Source organism: Sphaerodactylus townsendi, linkage group LG05, assembly GCF_021028975.2.
Source record: "Sphaerodactylus townsendi isolate TG3544 linkage group LG05, MPM_Stown_v2.3, whole genome shotgun sequence".
NCBI lineage: Eukaryota > Metazoa > Chordata > Lepidosauria > Squamata > Sphaerodactylidae > Sphaerodactylus > Sphaerodactylus townsendi.
Window position 1 is genome coordinate 110,864,213 of NC_059429.1, and position 18,678 is coordinate 110,882,890.

An 18,678-nucleotide genomic window follows, 5' to 3' on the forward strand; every position below is an offset into this window, starting at 1 on the left:
GCCCACTGACCTGCACAGTTGTTGAGAAGGGGTGGGGAAGAAGGCTGTAGTAAGAAAGGATACTGCTTAGGACAGTGGTGGTGAACCTATGGCACTCCAGATGTTCATAGACTACAATTCCCATCAGTCCCTGCCAGCATGGCCAATGGGAATTGTAGTCCATGATCATCTGGAGTGCCATAGGTTCGCCACCACTGGCTTAGGAGGACCCATGCTATTGTCTGCTCCATTGGTATGCAATTAAGATTCGTCAACAAATGTGAAATAATTGGGTTGGTCCCTGGAACGAAACTCCGGTCATTCATCCTCAGACAGTTTGTGATTGCATTCATTTATTTATTTATTTCTAAGAAACAACCTAAGGTGTAAAAAAATGGCAACTCCTTTAGCTGCAAGCTCACCAGAATTATTCTTCAGTGATAACACAAAGAGAATAACAGGACATGTTTTCTTGAATTACGGCAGCTGCAAAGCATCATGTCTTGCTCTCCCCCCTTCCCAATGGGTTGATTTATAATAGTAGCCACAAGCTGGTAATAAACACATCAGCATTGTACAGTATAAAACCTATGCCCTGGCTGTCCTCACTAAAAGATAACATTGTCTAGTGTAATTGCAGTGGAATCAAGGGGAGGAAGACACATGTCAGCCATGATGAGGGGTTTAGTCTTTAGTCTTCTTACTCCTTTCCAGTTAAGGCCAGTCATTTCTTCTCCCTGTTCCCCGGCAATGCTCCCATCACCACAGAAACAAGAGCCTCTTGGGCTTGTGCCAATCCAGATGCTGGGATAAGTCCAATATACCAACTTCTTGATGGAGTGAATCAGTTCACAACTGGTTTCCTCTTCCTCTCTGCAGAGAGAGAGAGCACAAAATACAGTGTAGTGATTAGGGAATCACACTAAGAGCTGGGAGATCCACATTCAAATCTCCAGTCAGTCGTGAAGTTTCTGGGTAACCTTGAGCCAGTCACTTTCTCTCAGTCTAGCTTACCTCACAGGATTGGTATGAAGTGAAAATGGGGGAAACCACCCTGATCTCCTTGGAGAAAGGGCATGATATATTAGAAAGATGAATGAGAGCTTTCCTCCCATCTTCTTGAGAACACAAAATGGAACAAGAGATTTGGGGCCACATTAGCCGTTAGACAGATGCGTCAGTAGTCTCCAAACTTCTTAAATTGAAAAGCAGCCTCAGGTTGGAACAAAGAAGAGCGGAGGCTGCTTAAACCTTCCCTCTCTTTTCCTCTTTCATTTGTTCACTCACAACTGACCCTCTGGAGTTTCTTTTCTCCCTAAAGAAGAAAAGAATATGCGGAGTCCAGGCATTCTCTTGGGGGTCCTGGTGACCCATCTCCTATCCCTTTGTCAGAACCCTGGAACAGCAATCAATTCTTTGTCTCTGGCTTTCCTGCCAGTTTACCGCATAATGCCTCAGGACCCATTTTGGATATAAATATTTGGCCATTCATGGTGTGTGTGTGCGGGTGTGTGTGTGCGGGTGTGTGTGTATGTGCATGCGCCTGCGTGTTTGCTGGATCTGTGCATGTGGCCTCATTTGCTCCTGAAAACACTGGTCATTTCCCCCTTCAGTCCTACATCCCCTGGGCATTCCTTCTAGACTGGCAACTGTCCCCCTTCCCTGAAATCCTACCCAACTTCCTCCCTTTTCTCTTAGCTCTTGAATGTTTTGCATGTGTATGTTCATTAATAAGATATATTTCTTGGGTTTTGTTAAAAAAATTTTGTAAAACCCATTTTAATTATACAATTGCTGGCTCATTTAAAAGTTTCTTACCAGGGAAGATCCTAGTATAAATGGGTTATCAATCCCAGTTATCCCCTTTCACTCTCTGTCTCCAGCTACGGTAATTCCCCCAACTTAAGCAGAAACTGTCTGCTTAGGGTAACACAATATTCCTTTGGAGGACAGAATTGTAGCATGTCCCCATTTTTTTGACATATTCTAGCCCTGTTCAGTAGTAGCACTCCAACAGCCTTGCATAACTAGACTGTTCACTATCTGCTGCCTTCTCTATATGTGCGGCTGCCATTTTTTGTGATTACGGCTGTGTGCATATTTTCTAATTCAGTATTCACAAATGCATGTGTGCTAAAATCTGGCTTTTTTCTATTATGTATACTGAAGCTGGAAAATATGTGCATTGCTACATCCAGTACTTGCAAAGTAGCCTTACATTACTTCGTACTTCATGTTTCTTTCCTAGAGGGAAATTGTCCCCATTTGGGAAGCTACGTGAGCAGCGCTAGAACTTCCTCAAACAGCTAAGAATCTGCCATCAACGCAGACCCATTTAAATCTAGTCAGGTGGCTCATTAGGTGCTAGTGGTGCCAATAAATCAAGCTATTGTACTTTGGGTCATGGGTGGTCCATTGCTATTCTAGGATGCAGCTGCTTATAGACCTTGGCAGTTAAAATGAAAGTATTGATTTTGCTGAAACAATTTCTACCGGCCTAAGGGAAAATGTCTCTCTCAATACTGGCCCTTCAAATACAAGGGCATATACAGAATTTAGGGAGAAAGGAGGCTGAGAAGTGTCTCAAAGGTTGCATTTGTGGGTGGAGGGGCTGAAGAAATATAGATCTTTATAAAGATCTTTATAAATCTTTTTTCAGTCGGGTTTTGTAGATCCTGAGGGCAGAATGACATTACAGAACCCAAGGATTCCTCTGAACAGGCAGTAGTGAGTAATATTTGTTCCTCTGTAAGGTCTACTTCAACTTACTGCTGCCTAGATGCCATTACAGCATTCATTTGCTCAGTTCTTCATGTCCTCCATGCTCCACAAATGGACCAGTTTTTGAAGACCAGCACCGAACTGGGCAACAAGAATGAATCTCACCAGTCTTAAAATATATATACTGCTGCTATTTTGCATTTGGGCCTCATTATTACCTACAAAGCGCTAAACCACTTAGGATCAGGGTACCAGTAGGACAGCCTGCTCCCAAATTACTCTATATGTCATATAAGAATCAACTAAGGGGAAATAAGAAATTGAAACTTCACAAACAGCAGAGTTCTGACAAATCAAGTCTACAAAAAACCTTATGGCAGGTAATAAGATAAAAATAGCTTCAATTAATGTAAATGGTCTAAACTCTGACTCGAAAAGATATAAACTTGCCAGATTTATCAAACAAGTACGTCCAGAAATTATCTGCCTTCAAGAATCTCACAAAAAGAAGACAGATGAGAGAGACTTAATAAAAGTGCCAGGGTGGAAAATTATAGGTGAATCTAGATGCAGTGCAAAAAGAAATGGAGTTGCCATTTTAATGCGAGAGAATGTGGATTTTCAGTTAGAAGAGTTAACTAGAGATCAGAACGGTCGTTGGATCATTGTCAAAGGGAATTTATATGGATTTCAGTTAACAATTATGAATGTGTATGCCCCAAATAAAAAACAAAAGACGTTCTTGGGAAAACTATTTGGGAAACTTCAAGGATTATTTTCAGGTGATACGTTAATTACGGGAGATTGTAATATGGATTTAAGGGGACATGAAATGTTAAAGAAATGGAACATATCAAATATGTATAGTGAACTGGGTGAATCTCAACAGCCAACCTACTTCTCAAATAGACACAGCAAATTTACATACATAGACTATATTTTTATTAAAAATATGAGTAACCTTCATGCGAGAAAATAGAGACGCATAAGGAATGGGTTTTCAGATCATGCCCCATTGGTTGCCACATTCAGGGTGGAGAGAGAGGAAAAACAATATAGATGGAGATACAAAAACATTGTATGGAAAAATGAGAAAGATAGTAAAGATTTGAAAGAAAAAATAAGACATTATTTTTCAGAGAATAAAGGAACAGTCAAAGACGATATTCTCTGGGACGCATCTAAGGCAGTAATTAGAGGGTATTGTATAGCTAGAGAAGTAAGATGGAATAAAGAAATAAACAGGGAAAGGAAAGATTTAATAGAAGGGATTAAAATTAGAAGGATTCAACTTCAAGATAAATATGATAAAGGAATAAAAAATGAATTAAATAAGTTACAAGCACAGCTAGATGATTTAGATAAAGTAGAAATGTGGAAAAAGGAAATATGGGTTAAAAACCAATTTCAAAGATCAAATATAAATTCAATGAAAAGACTGGCTAACTATCTGAAAAAGAGGAAAGAGAAACAGAGAATAAAAGGGATAAAAGATGGCAGTAACAAATATATAACAGAAAATAAAGCAATAAGAGAAAGACATTTGAAAGAATTTTATAAAGAATTATTTAGTCAAGTCCAGAATGAAAAAATGTGATGAGAAACCCAAAAAGGTGTTAACACAGGAAGAGAGAGAGAACAAATGCAAGAAGATATTACACATGAGGAAATAGCAAGTGTTATTAAAGATTTGAAAACCAATAAATCCCCAGGGTTAGATGGGTTCCAGTGGAATATTATAAAGAAATGTCAAAGTATTAATCCCAGAGATGCAGGTATTGTTTAACCATATTCTAAGAGGGGCACAGGGTGCCAGAAACATGGAGGGATCACGGAAATAATAACAATTGCTAAACCAGGACCGGAATCCAGAGCAGGTAGAGTCATATAGGCCAATAAGTTTATTAAACCAAGATTATAAGATTTTTGCGAAAAGTATTTCTTGAATAGACTAAAAACATCCTTCCAAAGTTAATTGGACAAAGAGCAATAATATGGCTTTTATAAGAGGTAGAGACATTAGTCACCCATTAAGGAATGTACTCAGTATATGTAATAGAACATGGCAAAAAATGAAAAAATATGCAATGATAAAGTTAGATGTATATACAAAGCGCTTTGATACAGTTAGTCATAATTATTTATTTCAAACTCTAGAAAATATTGAATTTGGAAAACAATTTATAAATATTATTCAAGAGATTTATAAAGGAGGAAGGGCTAAAATAAGAATTAATGACGGGTGGTCAGGAATTGTAAATATTGAAAGAGGAGTAAAGCAAGGTTGTCCATTATCACCACATCTATTTATATTGGCAATGGAATATTTGGCAGAAAGGATAAATAATAATGGAAGGATAAAAGGTTATAAAGTGAACCAAGAAGAAATAAGGCTAAACTTATTTGCAGATGATATACTAGTAATAATGGTGAATCTGGCTGATACAATGAAAGAATTAAAAATAATTTTAGAAGACTTTCAGAAATACTCAGGATTAAAAGTCAACATGGAGAAAACAGAAATAATGGGGGTTAATGTGGAAAAAAGTCAAATAGAGAGAGGATTACTCAAAAAGAAGATTAAATATTTGGGTATCATAATAACACAGAGAAAGGAGAAGATGTTTAAATATAACTATGAAGTAAGGTGGAAAAAATATTAAAACAAATAAAAGAATGGGATAAGAAGACCTTATCGATCACAGGGAAAATCAAAGCATTAAAAATGTGTATAATGCCGAAAATGTTTTATCTATTCGAACTCTTCCATTGGAAATTAAGAGGAAACAATTTGAGGAATGGGATAGAAAGCTGAAAGCTTGGGTGTTTAATAATAAAAAACCAAGAATCATGAATAAGATTATATATATGTCAAAAAATTCTCTAGGTTGGGGGAATCCCCAAAATGCAAGAATACTATGAGGCGTTCCAGATTAAGAGTCTGATGAGTATAAACGAGGATAATGTCGAAAAATGGATTAAGTTTGAAAATGAAATAAATGAAGGAGTTGCCGTACATGGTATCTTCAATATAGAGTTGAAGAAAGGAAATCAAAAAGCAATAGGACCAAGAAAGGTCTTACTAGATATATGGGAAAAAATGGAGAGGTAAATGGATGCCTGGCACCCTGGATGTGGCACCTTTGGGGAGTGTGGTTGGCAAAGAAGGAAAAAAAAGTTATAAAAATATTGAAAAGAAAAGGAATTCAAACTGTGGCAAATTTAATCAGGGAAGGGAGGAGAAATTATAACACTACAAAATTTTATAGAGCTAGGGGAAATGAGAACTGGTTGGTTTTGAGAGGCATTTGGGAAAGGATTAAGGCTTCACTGGATAAAAGGAGAATGTATAATGTCGAAATGTTTGGAATTATATGGAAAATATAAAGGGAAACTTTTGGGGCACATATACAATCATATGGTAGATGATAAGGATTTTATGATAAGAACACTGAAACAAAAATGGGAGAAGGAAGGATCTCTAGATACTGGAAATATTGAAAAATTAATAGACAGCTGGAAAAATATAAAGATTGAGAAATATATGGAGTTAGAAAGAAAAGTGATATTAAAATGGTATAGAACACCAAAACAACTAGCCTACATGATAAAAGGACTTAGTTCAAAATGCTGGCACTGTGGAGACCAAGAGGCATATTATAGCCATATGTGGATAGAATGTTCCAGAAGTAAAAAAATTTTTTTTGGACAACTGTATTAATAATATATATGAGAAACTGGTGAGAAGATAAAGATTGATTTAAATAATGACTTAATGTTTATGGGGAGTAATGGAAGACAGAAGGGTGGGAAAACAATATAGTTAGATATACAAAATAATGGTTAAAGCAGCCCATGCAACAATAGCCTTGGGCTGGAAAGAAAAAGAAAAATGGACAATTCAGAAAATGGTTAGGAATATATTTGGGAACAAGTGACATTGGATATTTTCGATATACCTAACCAAAAATAAAAGGCATTATGTAGGGCAAGACAAACAGAATGAAATTTTGAAAATATGGATAATATACGTGGACTGGATGAAAGAAGTTCGAGTCATCGAAGAAAAATGGGAGAAGAGGCTACAAAGAATGAACTTACTGCTGTTTGTGTGAAAAAACTAAGAAGAAGCAATGGGGGGGTGGGAGAAAAGGGGGAAAATGTATTGTTTGAAAATGTATGAAGAAAGAAATTATTATCATAAATTGTAAAATTCAAATGATACAATAAAATTTTTTTAAAAATATATATATATATATAAGAATCAACTCAGTGTGTCCTGTTCAGACGGATTTTGCATGGGCCAAAAACAGTGGTGTGAAGGTGTGAAAACAATGTAAAATGGTTTTAAACAGTGTAAAAGGGTTTCACCATTACACCATTTTCACACCACTGTTTTTGGCCCATGCAAAATCCGCCATAGTGTTCCTATCATGACAGCTCTCTGTGTGAGCACCTGAGACTAGGGTTGGGATCTAACAAAAAAACGTTTCTGCAGATGGAACAATTTGTGCATGCAGATTGCAACTTTCTAACCTCCTTCCTTCTGTGACAGCTCTAAATGACTCCTGAACTATTGCGTGTGGGGGGCTATCATCCAGGGATCTCCAAGAATTACAAGTAATCTCTAGATGAACAGAGATCATTTCCCCTAGAGAAAATGGCTGCGTTGGAGGGTAGACTATGGTATTATCTCCAACCAAAGTCCTTCTCTCCAATTCCTGCTCTCCCTAGGCCCCATCCCCAAATCTCCAAGGATTTTATAGCCCAGACATGGCAACCTTAACCCCAGGAGAAGTATTGGGAGACATTTTGAGCTCCTTTTGTGAATTCTCACTGGATTCAAGCCAGGACTTTTTTCTACTGGGATGCCTCAGCTGTGAAATTCTTTCCTCACAGTAGTTCGCTTGGTGCTGACCTTGTTGAGGCACTAGGCAGGAAACTGTTTTGTGTTCCTAGACTCTGAATCAAACATTTGTGCTTTTGCTTCTCTCCTATTGAATTTTATGCCACTATCCGCTCTTTTTTGTAAAATAAAAAAGTCATTTTTAATTTTTTTAATCATTATTTTATTCTGGCCTTTTATTTTATTCTCCCCTCCCTGTCCCATGTGTTGATGTGATTTTTGTCATAATAGTTGTCAGGTTTATATGTTTTAAATATTTGGAAGCTGTCACTATGCTGATGAGTGTGATGTATTAATATTGCAAGTAACTAAATGAAATTCCTCCAGTTTCATCAAAAAGGGCATACAAAATGCACATAATAACTACATAGGATAAGTGGAGTGACGGTACTGCAGTGGAAGAGGGTGGGGATTGCAGAATGACAGTGTTCTCCTGCTCAGGTTCCTTCTGCACCAAACACGCACGCACGCACGCACGCACGCACGCACGCACGCACGCACACAGAGCTTAATCTTAAACCAGAATCTTCAGGAATTTTCCAACCTACCTTTCTCCCCAGTAGGAACCAAACCATGATCCTCTCCTCCATTTTACCTTCACATTAGCCCTGCAAGGTAGGTTAGGATGAAAATGACTGGCCCAAGGTCACCAAGCAAACTTCCATGGCACAAATGTGTGTGAGGAAACAGAAGGGGGGGAGCAAAAGAAAGAGAGATAGAAAGAGCAGCAGAACAAGGGGAATGGAGAGAACAAGGGGGGAAACAGAGTGGGGGAAGGGAGAGAAATGGGGATTAAGGGTGGCAGAATAAGAGAAATTGAGAGAACTGTTGGATTTGACAGCCTTGCATGCAGCAGGGATGGAATTCTGGGAGAGCTCATCGAACATTCTAAAAGTGACAGCTGGGTACTGTAGCTCTCTGACTGAGGAAAGATGCTGTTCAGTGTTCTGTTAACTAAAGCCATGTAAAAGCCTCTGACTGAAAGTTTAATACTGTAATGCTTGTTATATACCTGTTGACAGTCAAGGATGAGGAGGGAAACAGAATGGAGGGAAAGAGAGAGAGAGATAGTGCTTGGGAAATGAAGTGAACGGCGGGGGTGGCAAGTGGCAGCAATGGGCGAGCAGGGCCTGCCAGGTGCCTTTGCTGTCTCAACGGTGCGACCCACCACCTGCTTGCACTGGCCTGCCGCCCCTGCCAGGTGGCTCTGCTTGCTGGGCTGGAGCTGGACTCAGGAGGGCTAGTCAGGCTGCTACTTGTGTGGTAGCTGGCTGCAGTGGGTGGCTTTGCTGCCACGACCCCCTGGCGCTGTCCCTATCCCCTGCTGCAGTTGGCCCTGCTTGCTGGGCAAGGTGAGAGGTCCACTCGGGCTGCTGCACTGATGGCAGGCCCTGCACTTCTTACTTCAAGGGGGGCAGAGGGAAAATCTGAAAATGCACCCCCCTGTGATTTTTAAAAGTAGTGCCCAGGTCACGAGACCCCCCTCAACCCCCGCTCTGCCAAGCATTCTGCCCATTCACACCCATACTTCATTTCTACTTCAATTTGGGCTAACCTGCTTGTTGCTTGGCCATTTCTCACTGCCCCCCAACCCCCGCCTTCACTGCTGCAGGTGAAAAGTCTCTTCTTTGTCGCACCTTGTGCTGCTAGGTGTCAAGGCAAGTCAGTTGGCCTTCCCGTCTTCTGTCAAAATCAGCGGTTAGCTTTAAACCAAAGCCCATCACTTACCATACTGGCAGTTCTCGCAAGACCTAAGCAAGGTCTGAGGAAGCACAAGCGTCTCTGAGTCTCCAGCCTGCAGTACACATTCTGGTTAGATACTCGTGTTGAAATGCCCATGTTACAGGTCGTAGAACAAGCTGACCAGGCTGTGCTCCATTCCTCACATGCAAAGGGGAAAGCTACAGGCGCAGTTCCAGGCAGCCTTTGTGCTGAGTGTGGGGAGAAATAAGGAGAGAAATAAGGAGAGGCTTACTGGGATGTTATTACCAGGTGATGTTACGTTTTATAAGAAGGGTTGCCAACATCCAGGTGAGGCCTGGGGATCTCCCACAATTACAATTGATCTCCAGATGACAGAAATCAGTTCCCTTGGATAAAATGGCTGCTTTGGGCGGATTGTATGTCACTGTACCCTGTTGAAGTCCCTCCCCTTACTAAATTCCACCTTCCATGGGCTCAACCCCCCTAACCAAGTCTCCAAGTATTTCCCCACCCAGAGCTGGCAACCTATTTATATTTATATTTCCTGCCTTAAGAGACTTCAACTGCCCAATTCCATATATTAAGTCTCTATTCACAGGACAAGACATTTTCTTCCAAGCCAGACTGCAGTCCTACTTAGAGAAAGAGAAGAACCCTGAATCCCTATTTAGGGCTTGATTAATGCATTTAATTTCTGAATCCTTTTTTGTTCTGTCACATCATATCCTTCACATGTACCTAAGGTTATTGATTGTTTGAGGATGGCTGCTCTAGGATTCCGATGGAAAGACCAGGGAAATTTTCTGGCTTTTGTGAACGTTTGTAAAATTTATTTTGTAAATAGAATGATTGTAAAGGTCCTTCAGATTTCCAAAGGAAGTGCAGCAATAGAGCTTGAATTCTGCAATTAGAATAGAATCATAGAGTTGGAAGGGACCCCAAGGGCCATCAAGTCCAACCCCCTGCAATGCAGGAACACACAATCAAAGTACTCCTGACAGTTGGCCATCCAGCCTCAATTTAAAACCTCCAAAGAAGTAGACTCCACCATACTCTGAGGTAGTGCATTCCACTGTCGAACAGCCCTTACTGGCAGGAAGTTTTTTCCTGATATTTAGGTGGAATCTCTTTTCCTTCACCTTGAACCCATTACTCCTGTCCTGGTCCTAGTCTCTGGAGCAGCAGAAAACAAGCTTGCTCCTTCAACAACATGACATCCCTTCAAATATCTAAATAGGCTATATGTCACCTCTTAACCTTCTCTTCACCAAATGAAACATACCCAGCTCCCTAAGTCCCTCCTCATAGGGCAGTGGTGGCGAACCTATGGCACGGGTGCCAGAGGTGGCACTCAGAGCCCTCTCTGTGGGCACACATGCACAGAGTTTGTCATGTGATAATAGTGTAATTATTTCAGGGAGATTATTAGCATTAAACCTAAGACCTAGTTTTGGGGAAGCAGTGTAGGTAACCCTGTTAAGTGCTGTTAAACCCTACTGATTTTCATGGGAAGAATGAAAGCGTGATCCTTTACCTGGGAGTAAGCTCAGTTGCTGGCAATGGGGTTTGCTTATGAGTAAACCCTCCTAGGGTCGTGATTCACCCGTTCGAAGCATTGCACGGTTGCTTCAAAGCAAAGCCACCGACTACCACCAAACTTACTCCCGAGTAACACGTGCCTTGGAGCCAACCGTTTTTCTATACTAAAACCTCAGTATTCAGGTTAAATTGCCACGTTGACACTTTGCGATAAATAAGTGGGCTTTGGGTTGCAGTTTGGGCACTCAGTCTTGAAAAGGTTCGCCATCATTGTCATAGGGCATGGATTCCAGGCCTTTTACCATTTTGGTTGCCTTCCTCTGGACCCGCTCCAGCTTGTCAATATCCTTCTTGAATTGTGGTGCCCAAAGTTGTGCCATATATACATGACATTTTGCTTAGATTGCTAATTGTGGCTCAGGCAGCAAGTCCTGTAAGTTTTACCTGCCATGGCATCTTGAAAGATCTGTCTATCTTGTCTGTCACAAATCCATTCCGGACAACACTTCCCTGGGACTTCCACACGTCTTGGATGGGGGCAGTCTGGACTGGGGAGGCGGACATCCTCGCTGCAGAGGTGGACACATGTCACACCTCCCCCTGAGCAATAGCACTGTAGTTTACAGCTTGGCTGGAATGCTTCACCATCCCGATAGATCTTCCCATTCAGTTCGCAGCTGTCATCTCCCTCCTCATCTGCAACCAACGATATTCAGACAAAATAGAGATTATGGAGCATTAGAAATTGTAGCAGAGCCATAATTTAGTATCATTGGGAGACTCAGACACCGCCATGTTTAATGTTGCAATCTGTTCTGCATTTTTAGGAAAGGAGCATTTATCCAATGAAATCTTCCTTACCAAAACAAACTCCGGGCTTGAAATCAGGGCAGAAACTTGAAAACAACTCATATTTCACAAAACTCATATTGCACAGAAAAGAAAATATGGATGGAACTTCTCTACTTTTTTGTGAAGGTTAAATGGTATGTCTGAACAAAATGCATCCGTTTCAAAAAATGCATACTGTACTGGGAACGAGGGCTTCAAGTATACTGTTTTTGTTCGTTTCAAGCTGAAAACTGAAAGTGCTGAACAGGAAAACACAATATGGATATACATGATACACAAAAGGATGCTTTCCAACTTTGGCTGCATCTACATGGGAGTGCAAAAATGCATCCTCACTACAGAGGGAGTGAGACAAGTGGTCCAGGAGCAGGTGGAAATGGCATCTCCACATGATGCCACCTCCAGCCCCTCCCGTTTCCTTCAGAAAGAACAGTTGCGATGGAGATCCTGCTGTGCCCTCCTGCAGCCTGGAAACCCCACTTCCCTTTCCCAGATGAAACATGTTTTAAGAATGTTTTAAAAGGCTAGTAAGTAGGAGAGGGACAGCAGAGGGACAGCCCTGCCATTTTGAAGATGGAGCTTATATCTGCCCTACCTCTGAGTGACGGGAGGAAGTGCCCACTGTTGGAGTGAGTGACTCGTGTGAAAATGAAGAAAACTTGTACCAACAGGCTGCAATAAACTTCACGGAAAGGCAGGTCAGGGTTTTTCAAAGTATAATAATGGTTACAATCAGGGAGGACAACGCTCTGCAATTGTTTTGTTCTTATGCCTCTCGAAATGAAAAACCCTGACCTGCCTTTCCGTGAAGTTTAACGAGGCCAGTTGGTTTAATTAACTAGAATCTGGGTAGCTGTTATATTTATATTTATATTACATTGCCGTGCCGTTCTAACTTATGTTTATATATATTACTCCAGTGGGAGAATGTAAACAATTTTTCCAAAACATTTGGTTACTGTTTGTAAAATTATAAAATTATTTGGTTACTTAAAAGTAAATTGCTACTCCAGTGGGAGAACTAATTTTTTGAAGTCATTATTGCAGCCTGTTGGTACAAGTTTTCTTCATTTTCACTTTGGTGTGTACCTTCCCCTCTTGCTTAGCATGGAGGAGTGAGTGACTCAGCATGCCTGGGCACTGGAGGGCGCTGAATCCCTCTAAGCATAAAAGTGTTATCCCTTGAACGGGATGCTTCTCACTTTGTCTGAACCTGGGAACTGCCCTCTGACCCCTTTTCTATCTCTCTCTGTACCCACTGCTTCTTTTCCCTTTCCCCATGGACTCTGATGGAGATGGACGTTTCTGCCAGTCTCTCCTGTAGAAACAAATATCTCATACTTGCATTCACATGATCGCTGACCACTTGTATGAGAAAAATTAACTCTTTAGATTAGATTTCTATCTTTCTATCAACAGGAACCTGAACGTGAATTTTAATAAATGTAAGTTTTGTGTATGTGTGTGTGCATGTGCTATCAAGTCACAGCTGACTTATGGTGACCCCATAGGGTTTTCAATGCAAGAAATGTTCAGAAGTAGTTTGCCATTATCTGCCTTTGTGTGGACTACATTAATCAAAAATACGGCTGTCAGTGGAAGATCTTCTGCTTTGGTGGGAGACCTAGCAACCCTACCTGTATAAATACACATGACTCTCCTCGGCATCACAATTTGGTCTTCTCTTGCTAGAAACCCTGAAGGGTACTACTTTGAGAATTGCATTAGCATTATGTTATTCATGGCAAAATAGTCTTCCTTGCATTTTTACTGGCTTGTTGGATGCCTTAGTGCTTCAGCTCATTGTTAAAAGGGAAGTAGTCCTGGGAGCTGATGACAGTTCTTCTGCATCTTCCTGAGAGCTTTCTGGGGAGAGGAGTGATTTTGTTCCTAGTTAAGTCTTGTTATTTTGCGAGGGGCTAATATTTGCTTAGCTCACATCCCTGTCAGCTGACCTGAACTTTCCAAGTAGGACAGGAAATCAGGGCTTATTTGCAGAGTGGTGTTTGCATTCCTGCCAGCTACCATGGGAGCTCCAGTGAAGAGAATGGAGAAGACAGCATGGTGACGTAAAATGAAGCCCATCGTGCGTACCCAATACTTGAACAGTAATCACAGCGTTAGATTTATGTGACTGTGAGAACATCACCCCTTCCTAATGATGATGCCCACCAAATGGTGGGAATGTGTGAAAAACTTCAGCCTGGCCCAACTTTTGATTTGAAGCTCAGAATGTCCAAACATGCAAATACAAATGAAGGCCAAGGAAGAGGGTGGGTTTACTGACCACGGATACCATGGGGGTCCACAACTCACAATTGCAGGTGCCGCCACCTCTCCCCACAGGAGCAGTGCTGTAATCACAGACAAGACCCTGGCTCTGATCACACACGTGAAGGTAGTTGCAGGGCTCTCCCAGCCTGCGAGCGCATATATTGCAGCACCCGCATCCATCCAGAACCATGGGGGAGCCTGGCGGGCAACGGGGAGGGAGCCAAGGGCAGTAGCACGGAGTCTGACAGAGCTGAGCACAGACCTGCACAAGAGAGACAAAGAAATACCTGGGATGGGGAAAAGTGCCATCATGTATTATTGGGTGCACATTTAGGGCACACCCCAACATAGCATCCTCCTATACAAGCCTCCCCCCTCCCCCAATGGAATGGACAGTAGAATTGCAAGAGTCTGATAGTGGCCAGAGTGTCAGAGTAGGATTTGGGAGGCCCAGGCTGGAAACCCCACCTTACCATGGAAGTCAGTGACCTTGGGCCCGTCACACACTTTCAGCCCTGACCCTGGCTAGTATTCATACGGGAGATCACCACAGAATGCCTGGCAGAACCAGGCAATGGCAAACCACCTCTGAAGTGTCTTGCCTTGAAAGCATTTCCAGGTCACTGCAACTCAGCTGTGACTTGATGATGAAAAAAAAGGAATAACCCTACGTGCATCTGTAAGGTATAGTTCTCGATGTATTGATATCTGCCCAAATTCTATTAGCTACAAGCAAGGAAAAGGCAATAAGTTTAAACGTTAACGCTTGGATACATGGAGTACGAGAAATGGCTATATTATTTAAATTGGCTGAGTTGATAGGTGGGGGCGGGGCGAAACATACTTCTCTCATTCTTGGAAGCCCTTTTACCATTTTTGGACTGGAGAGTTAGCTATTCAATTTGAAGTTTTCAACTGTGAATTTGTTTGTAGGACAAGGTAATGCCTGGATTGATTGTGAAGCAGTGATGGCTGGGGAAAGAAAATAATCTTATGCCATTAAACTTAGGTTTAAATGCAAGCAACAGAATTCCCATGTAGGGTTCTACACTCCTAATCCTATTGCATTATTTATTGAATGGGCCATTCTGTTGCTTGTTGATTGTACTGACTCTGTGTAATCCACCTTGAATCCAAGTGATATAAGTGGACTACAAATTATATAAATAAATGAATAAATAGATAAATTTCTTTTAAAAACTAGATATGGATGGTACCTTAAAGTTTCATCGTTTAGCTGGGTTCAGTTTAGCTGTGATGTTATAGTTGCTTGGATAGATGACTTCTGTTTAAATTGTTGATAGGTTGCTTATCTTATTGGGTCATGGCAAGATAACTATTCATGTAATTTAGTAGTGTGTTCCAGACGATGCACCAGAAAAAGTGAGGGCTGCTGGGAAAAGCGATGGTTGCTGAGAAGTGCAGTCTGTGGGTCATTCGGGAGGGCCAGATTCTGCCTCCTCATGGAAAGTCAAGGACTGAACTTCCCAGCCGCCCTTGCTGCTGACTCCAACAGGACAGTGGCCTCTGCCCTCCTGCCTCCATTTGCCTGGAAAACTTTTCTTTCACAGGCACAGAGACCTAGGGTAGGGTGGCAGAAAGATAGATAAGAGAGAGTTGGGGTAGGGAGGCGGAAAGAGAAAGAAAGAGACAGCTGGGGTAGCAGGGTAGACAGATCCTGGCTTTGCAAGTGGTGGTGGTGGTGGGGGTCCTGTGGAGATGGAGAGAATTCTTCCCATCTTCACAGGCACCTAGCTAGCTCCTGCCCTTCCACTGTGCAAAGCTGGGGTCCTGGCTTTGCAAATGGGGTCATGGATATGTACCCTGCTGTTTCCCCCCTTTGCAATGTCTGGATCTAGCTTTGCAAATGAGTGGGGGTGCCTATGGTTTTCCCCATCTTCACAGGCACCCTTATGACTTCCCCCATTTGCAAAGCCTGGATCCAGCTTTACAAATCGAAGGGCCCATGGAGATTGGGAGAACTCTCCCCATTTTCACAGGCCCCCTGCTGGCTCCTTCCCCCACTTTTGCAAAGCTGGGATCCAGCTTTGCAAACGGATGGGAAATGTATTGTCGAAGGCTTTCACGGCCAGAATCACTAGGGTGTTGTGGGTTTTCCGGGTTGTATGGCCATGTTGCAGTAGCATTTTCTCCTGAGGTTCCGCCTGCACCTGTGGCTGGCATCTTCAGGGGATCTGATGGCAGTAAAGCAAGTGGAGTATATATACCTGTGGAATGTCTGGGGTGGGAGAAAGGACCATTTGCATTGGTTAAACATGTAAAAGGTGCAATTGCAAGTGCAATTTGCACGTGTTAAGTGGAATCCACCCATTTCAGCGTATGTATGTAACACTGAAGTTGCATAATCAATTAGTGGGGGCATCTGCAATATCAGGTTTCCTTGCATAGTAGTTGCCTGGCATTTGCATGGGGAATGCCGCCCTACGGAGATGGAGAAATCCAGCTTTGAAAACAACGGATTTATAGAGCCTGTTGTATTTTCTCACCCAATGAGTTTTATTGCTAGTGATAATTTGCCTGACTCTTTAAGGTATATAGAGTGTATAGCTGTGACGCATTGTACTATACTGTCCCTGGTAAACACAGAAGTTAAAACAGATGAAAGGGCCATGCAGCACTTGTCAGAATTTGGAGCTCTGCTAACAAGGATAAGAGAAGAAATGCATAAATAAAGATCATCTCTATAGTACAAAAATCAACTTTGATACAGAGCCAAAAAGAATTTTTCATTCTAATTATTGAACACTGGCTCTAGTATGCTGAGCAACTAAACTACCATAACAGGGAATAAACAATTGCTTGAGTAGAGTGCACAAGCATGCTGCCAGCCGGCTACTCTGCAGCTGCAGTTTTAAAAGGAGTTTTTGCATAAGAAAACACAAGAATTCATGATCATTCCATACATAGAAGTTGCTGTCTGCTGGCACAGCTAAAAGCAAGGGCAGAGTTAAAGGCAAAAACTTTTCCATTTTTACTTTAAATTCCAGGCAAGGAGTACTAGACAAAGAGCTTATGCAACTCCCCAGCGTATGCTTTATATGGATGGCAGGAATATATATCTCCAGAGGTAGATCAAATATTTGGTCAAATTAAGTTAAGATAATGGAGGCACACAGTGCAAATCCAGACACAGCAACCTTGTTCAGTGGAATACATTTTGTTTGCAGTGCAAGATTTAAATCCAGTAGCTCCTTAAAGACCAACAAAATTTCCAGAGTATAAGCCCCAGATATCTGATGAAGGAAGATTAGAATCTCACAAGCTGATACGCTGGAAATCTTGTTGGTTTTTAAGAAGAAGAAGAGTTTGGATTTATGACCTGCTTTTCTCTTCTGTAAGGAGACTCAGTTTGGCTTACAAACTCCTTTCCTCTCCCCAAACAGACACCTTTTGAGGTAGGTAAGGCTGAGAGTGTTCCAAAGAACTGTGACCATGGTCACCCAACAGGAATGGGAAAACAAATCTGGTTCACCAGATAAGAATCCTGTGGAGGAATGGGGAATCAAACCCGGTTCTCCAGATTAGAGTCCACCTGCTCTTAACCACTACACCATGCTATTTCTGGACTCAAATCTTGCTTTTTTTAACTGCAAACATGGCTACACACCTGAAACTATTATGTTTGTAAAATGAAATGGCCGTTTTAATAATGATTTAAATGATTTTTAAACAATTACAGACTAAATGATGAGAATACATTCAAAAGAGAGGGCTGGTACCGTGTGGTTGAGCGTTGGTCTAGGATTCAGGAGAGCCAGGTTTGCTCCTCCAGTCTGCCATGGAAGGTTGTTCAGTGATCTTGGACCAGTCACTTTCTCACAAGGCCAAACTACATGTCACTTTGGCCACTTTGTGGCCTCAGAGAGTAGGATGCCAACTGCAAGCTTCTCGTGGAAATCTGTTTAGAAGCACTGCAGGAGCCTGATTTTGGAGAAACCCCCAGCACCATTTTGGATGAGGAAAATGGCACAGAAAGGAAGGCAAGAATCCCTCTTTTTCTCATACTACGATCTCAATCAGAAATATGCCCCTGGTTCTAAACACAGCAGTTGGCATACAGTTAGAGGATCCCATGGTGACCATGTGGAAAACGTAACATGTAGTTTGGCCCTCAGCATCATCTACCTCACAGGATGGTTGCGGGGATTAACTAGAGGAGGGGAGAAAGCTGTCCTAAACTGCTTTGGAAGAAAAGGGGAGTATGAATATCTAAATTTATATCGACATCACATGGTTATTGTGAGAAGAAAATAAGAAAGAGAAATCCAGGTCTGCTTCCTGGAAGTAGGGCAGGATTAACTAGATACATTTTAAAAAGAGATATATTGCAAAATGTTACAACAGGCAAGGGCATTTTGGCTACGTTCCAGTGGCTTTTCCATCAGGCCTGGTTTCTATCCTATCGCAGAACACAGCATCTTTGCAACTATTACTATAAATATTTATAAATACTATTTATAGCAACACTAGCAGTGGTAGCTGGTGCTGGTTGAATAATGCATTGTTAACAAAACCCCTTCAGGTGTGCTTTTTAAAAGTTTGAGTTCACTTCCATTTTTGTCAAGATGAAAGGATTAAAATCACTGTCATAAGATCAAGCAGAGCATTTCAGACTATTGAGGGAGACTTTCATAGGTGGCATCTGCCAATCAATGTTGACAAATATATTCACAAGTGAAACT

At 41.6% G+C, this 18,678-nt stretch overlaps 1 protein-coding gene across 2 annotated transcripts in view; it reads right to left on the bottom strand.

Annotated features, from left to right (window-relative positions):
• Nucleotides 1-319: 319 nt before the first annotated feature.
• CCN5 (cellular communication network factor 5) overlaps nucleotides 320-18,678 on the bottom strand; it is a 136,468-nt gene continuing 118,109 nt past the window's right edge. For both annotated transcript variants that reach the window (XM_048497119.1, XM_048497118.1), the window contains exons 2-5: nucleotides 14,018-14,237; nucleotides 11,294-11,545; nucleotides 9,335-9,537; nucleotides 320-852 (exon numbers count right to left, since the gene is read on the bottom strand). In XM_048497119.1, coding sequence (XP_048353076.1) covers nucleotides 829-852; nucleotides 9,335-9,537; nucleotides 11,294-11,545; nucleotides 14,018-14,237 — 699 coding nt within the window. In that variant the 3' untranslated portion in view covers nucleotides 320-828. The remainder of the gene's footprint in view (nucleotides 853-9,334; nucleotides 9,538-11,293; nucleotides 11,546-14,017; nucleotides 14,238-18,678) is intronic.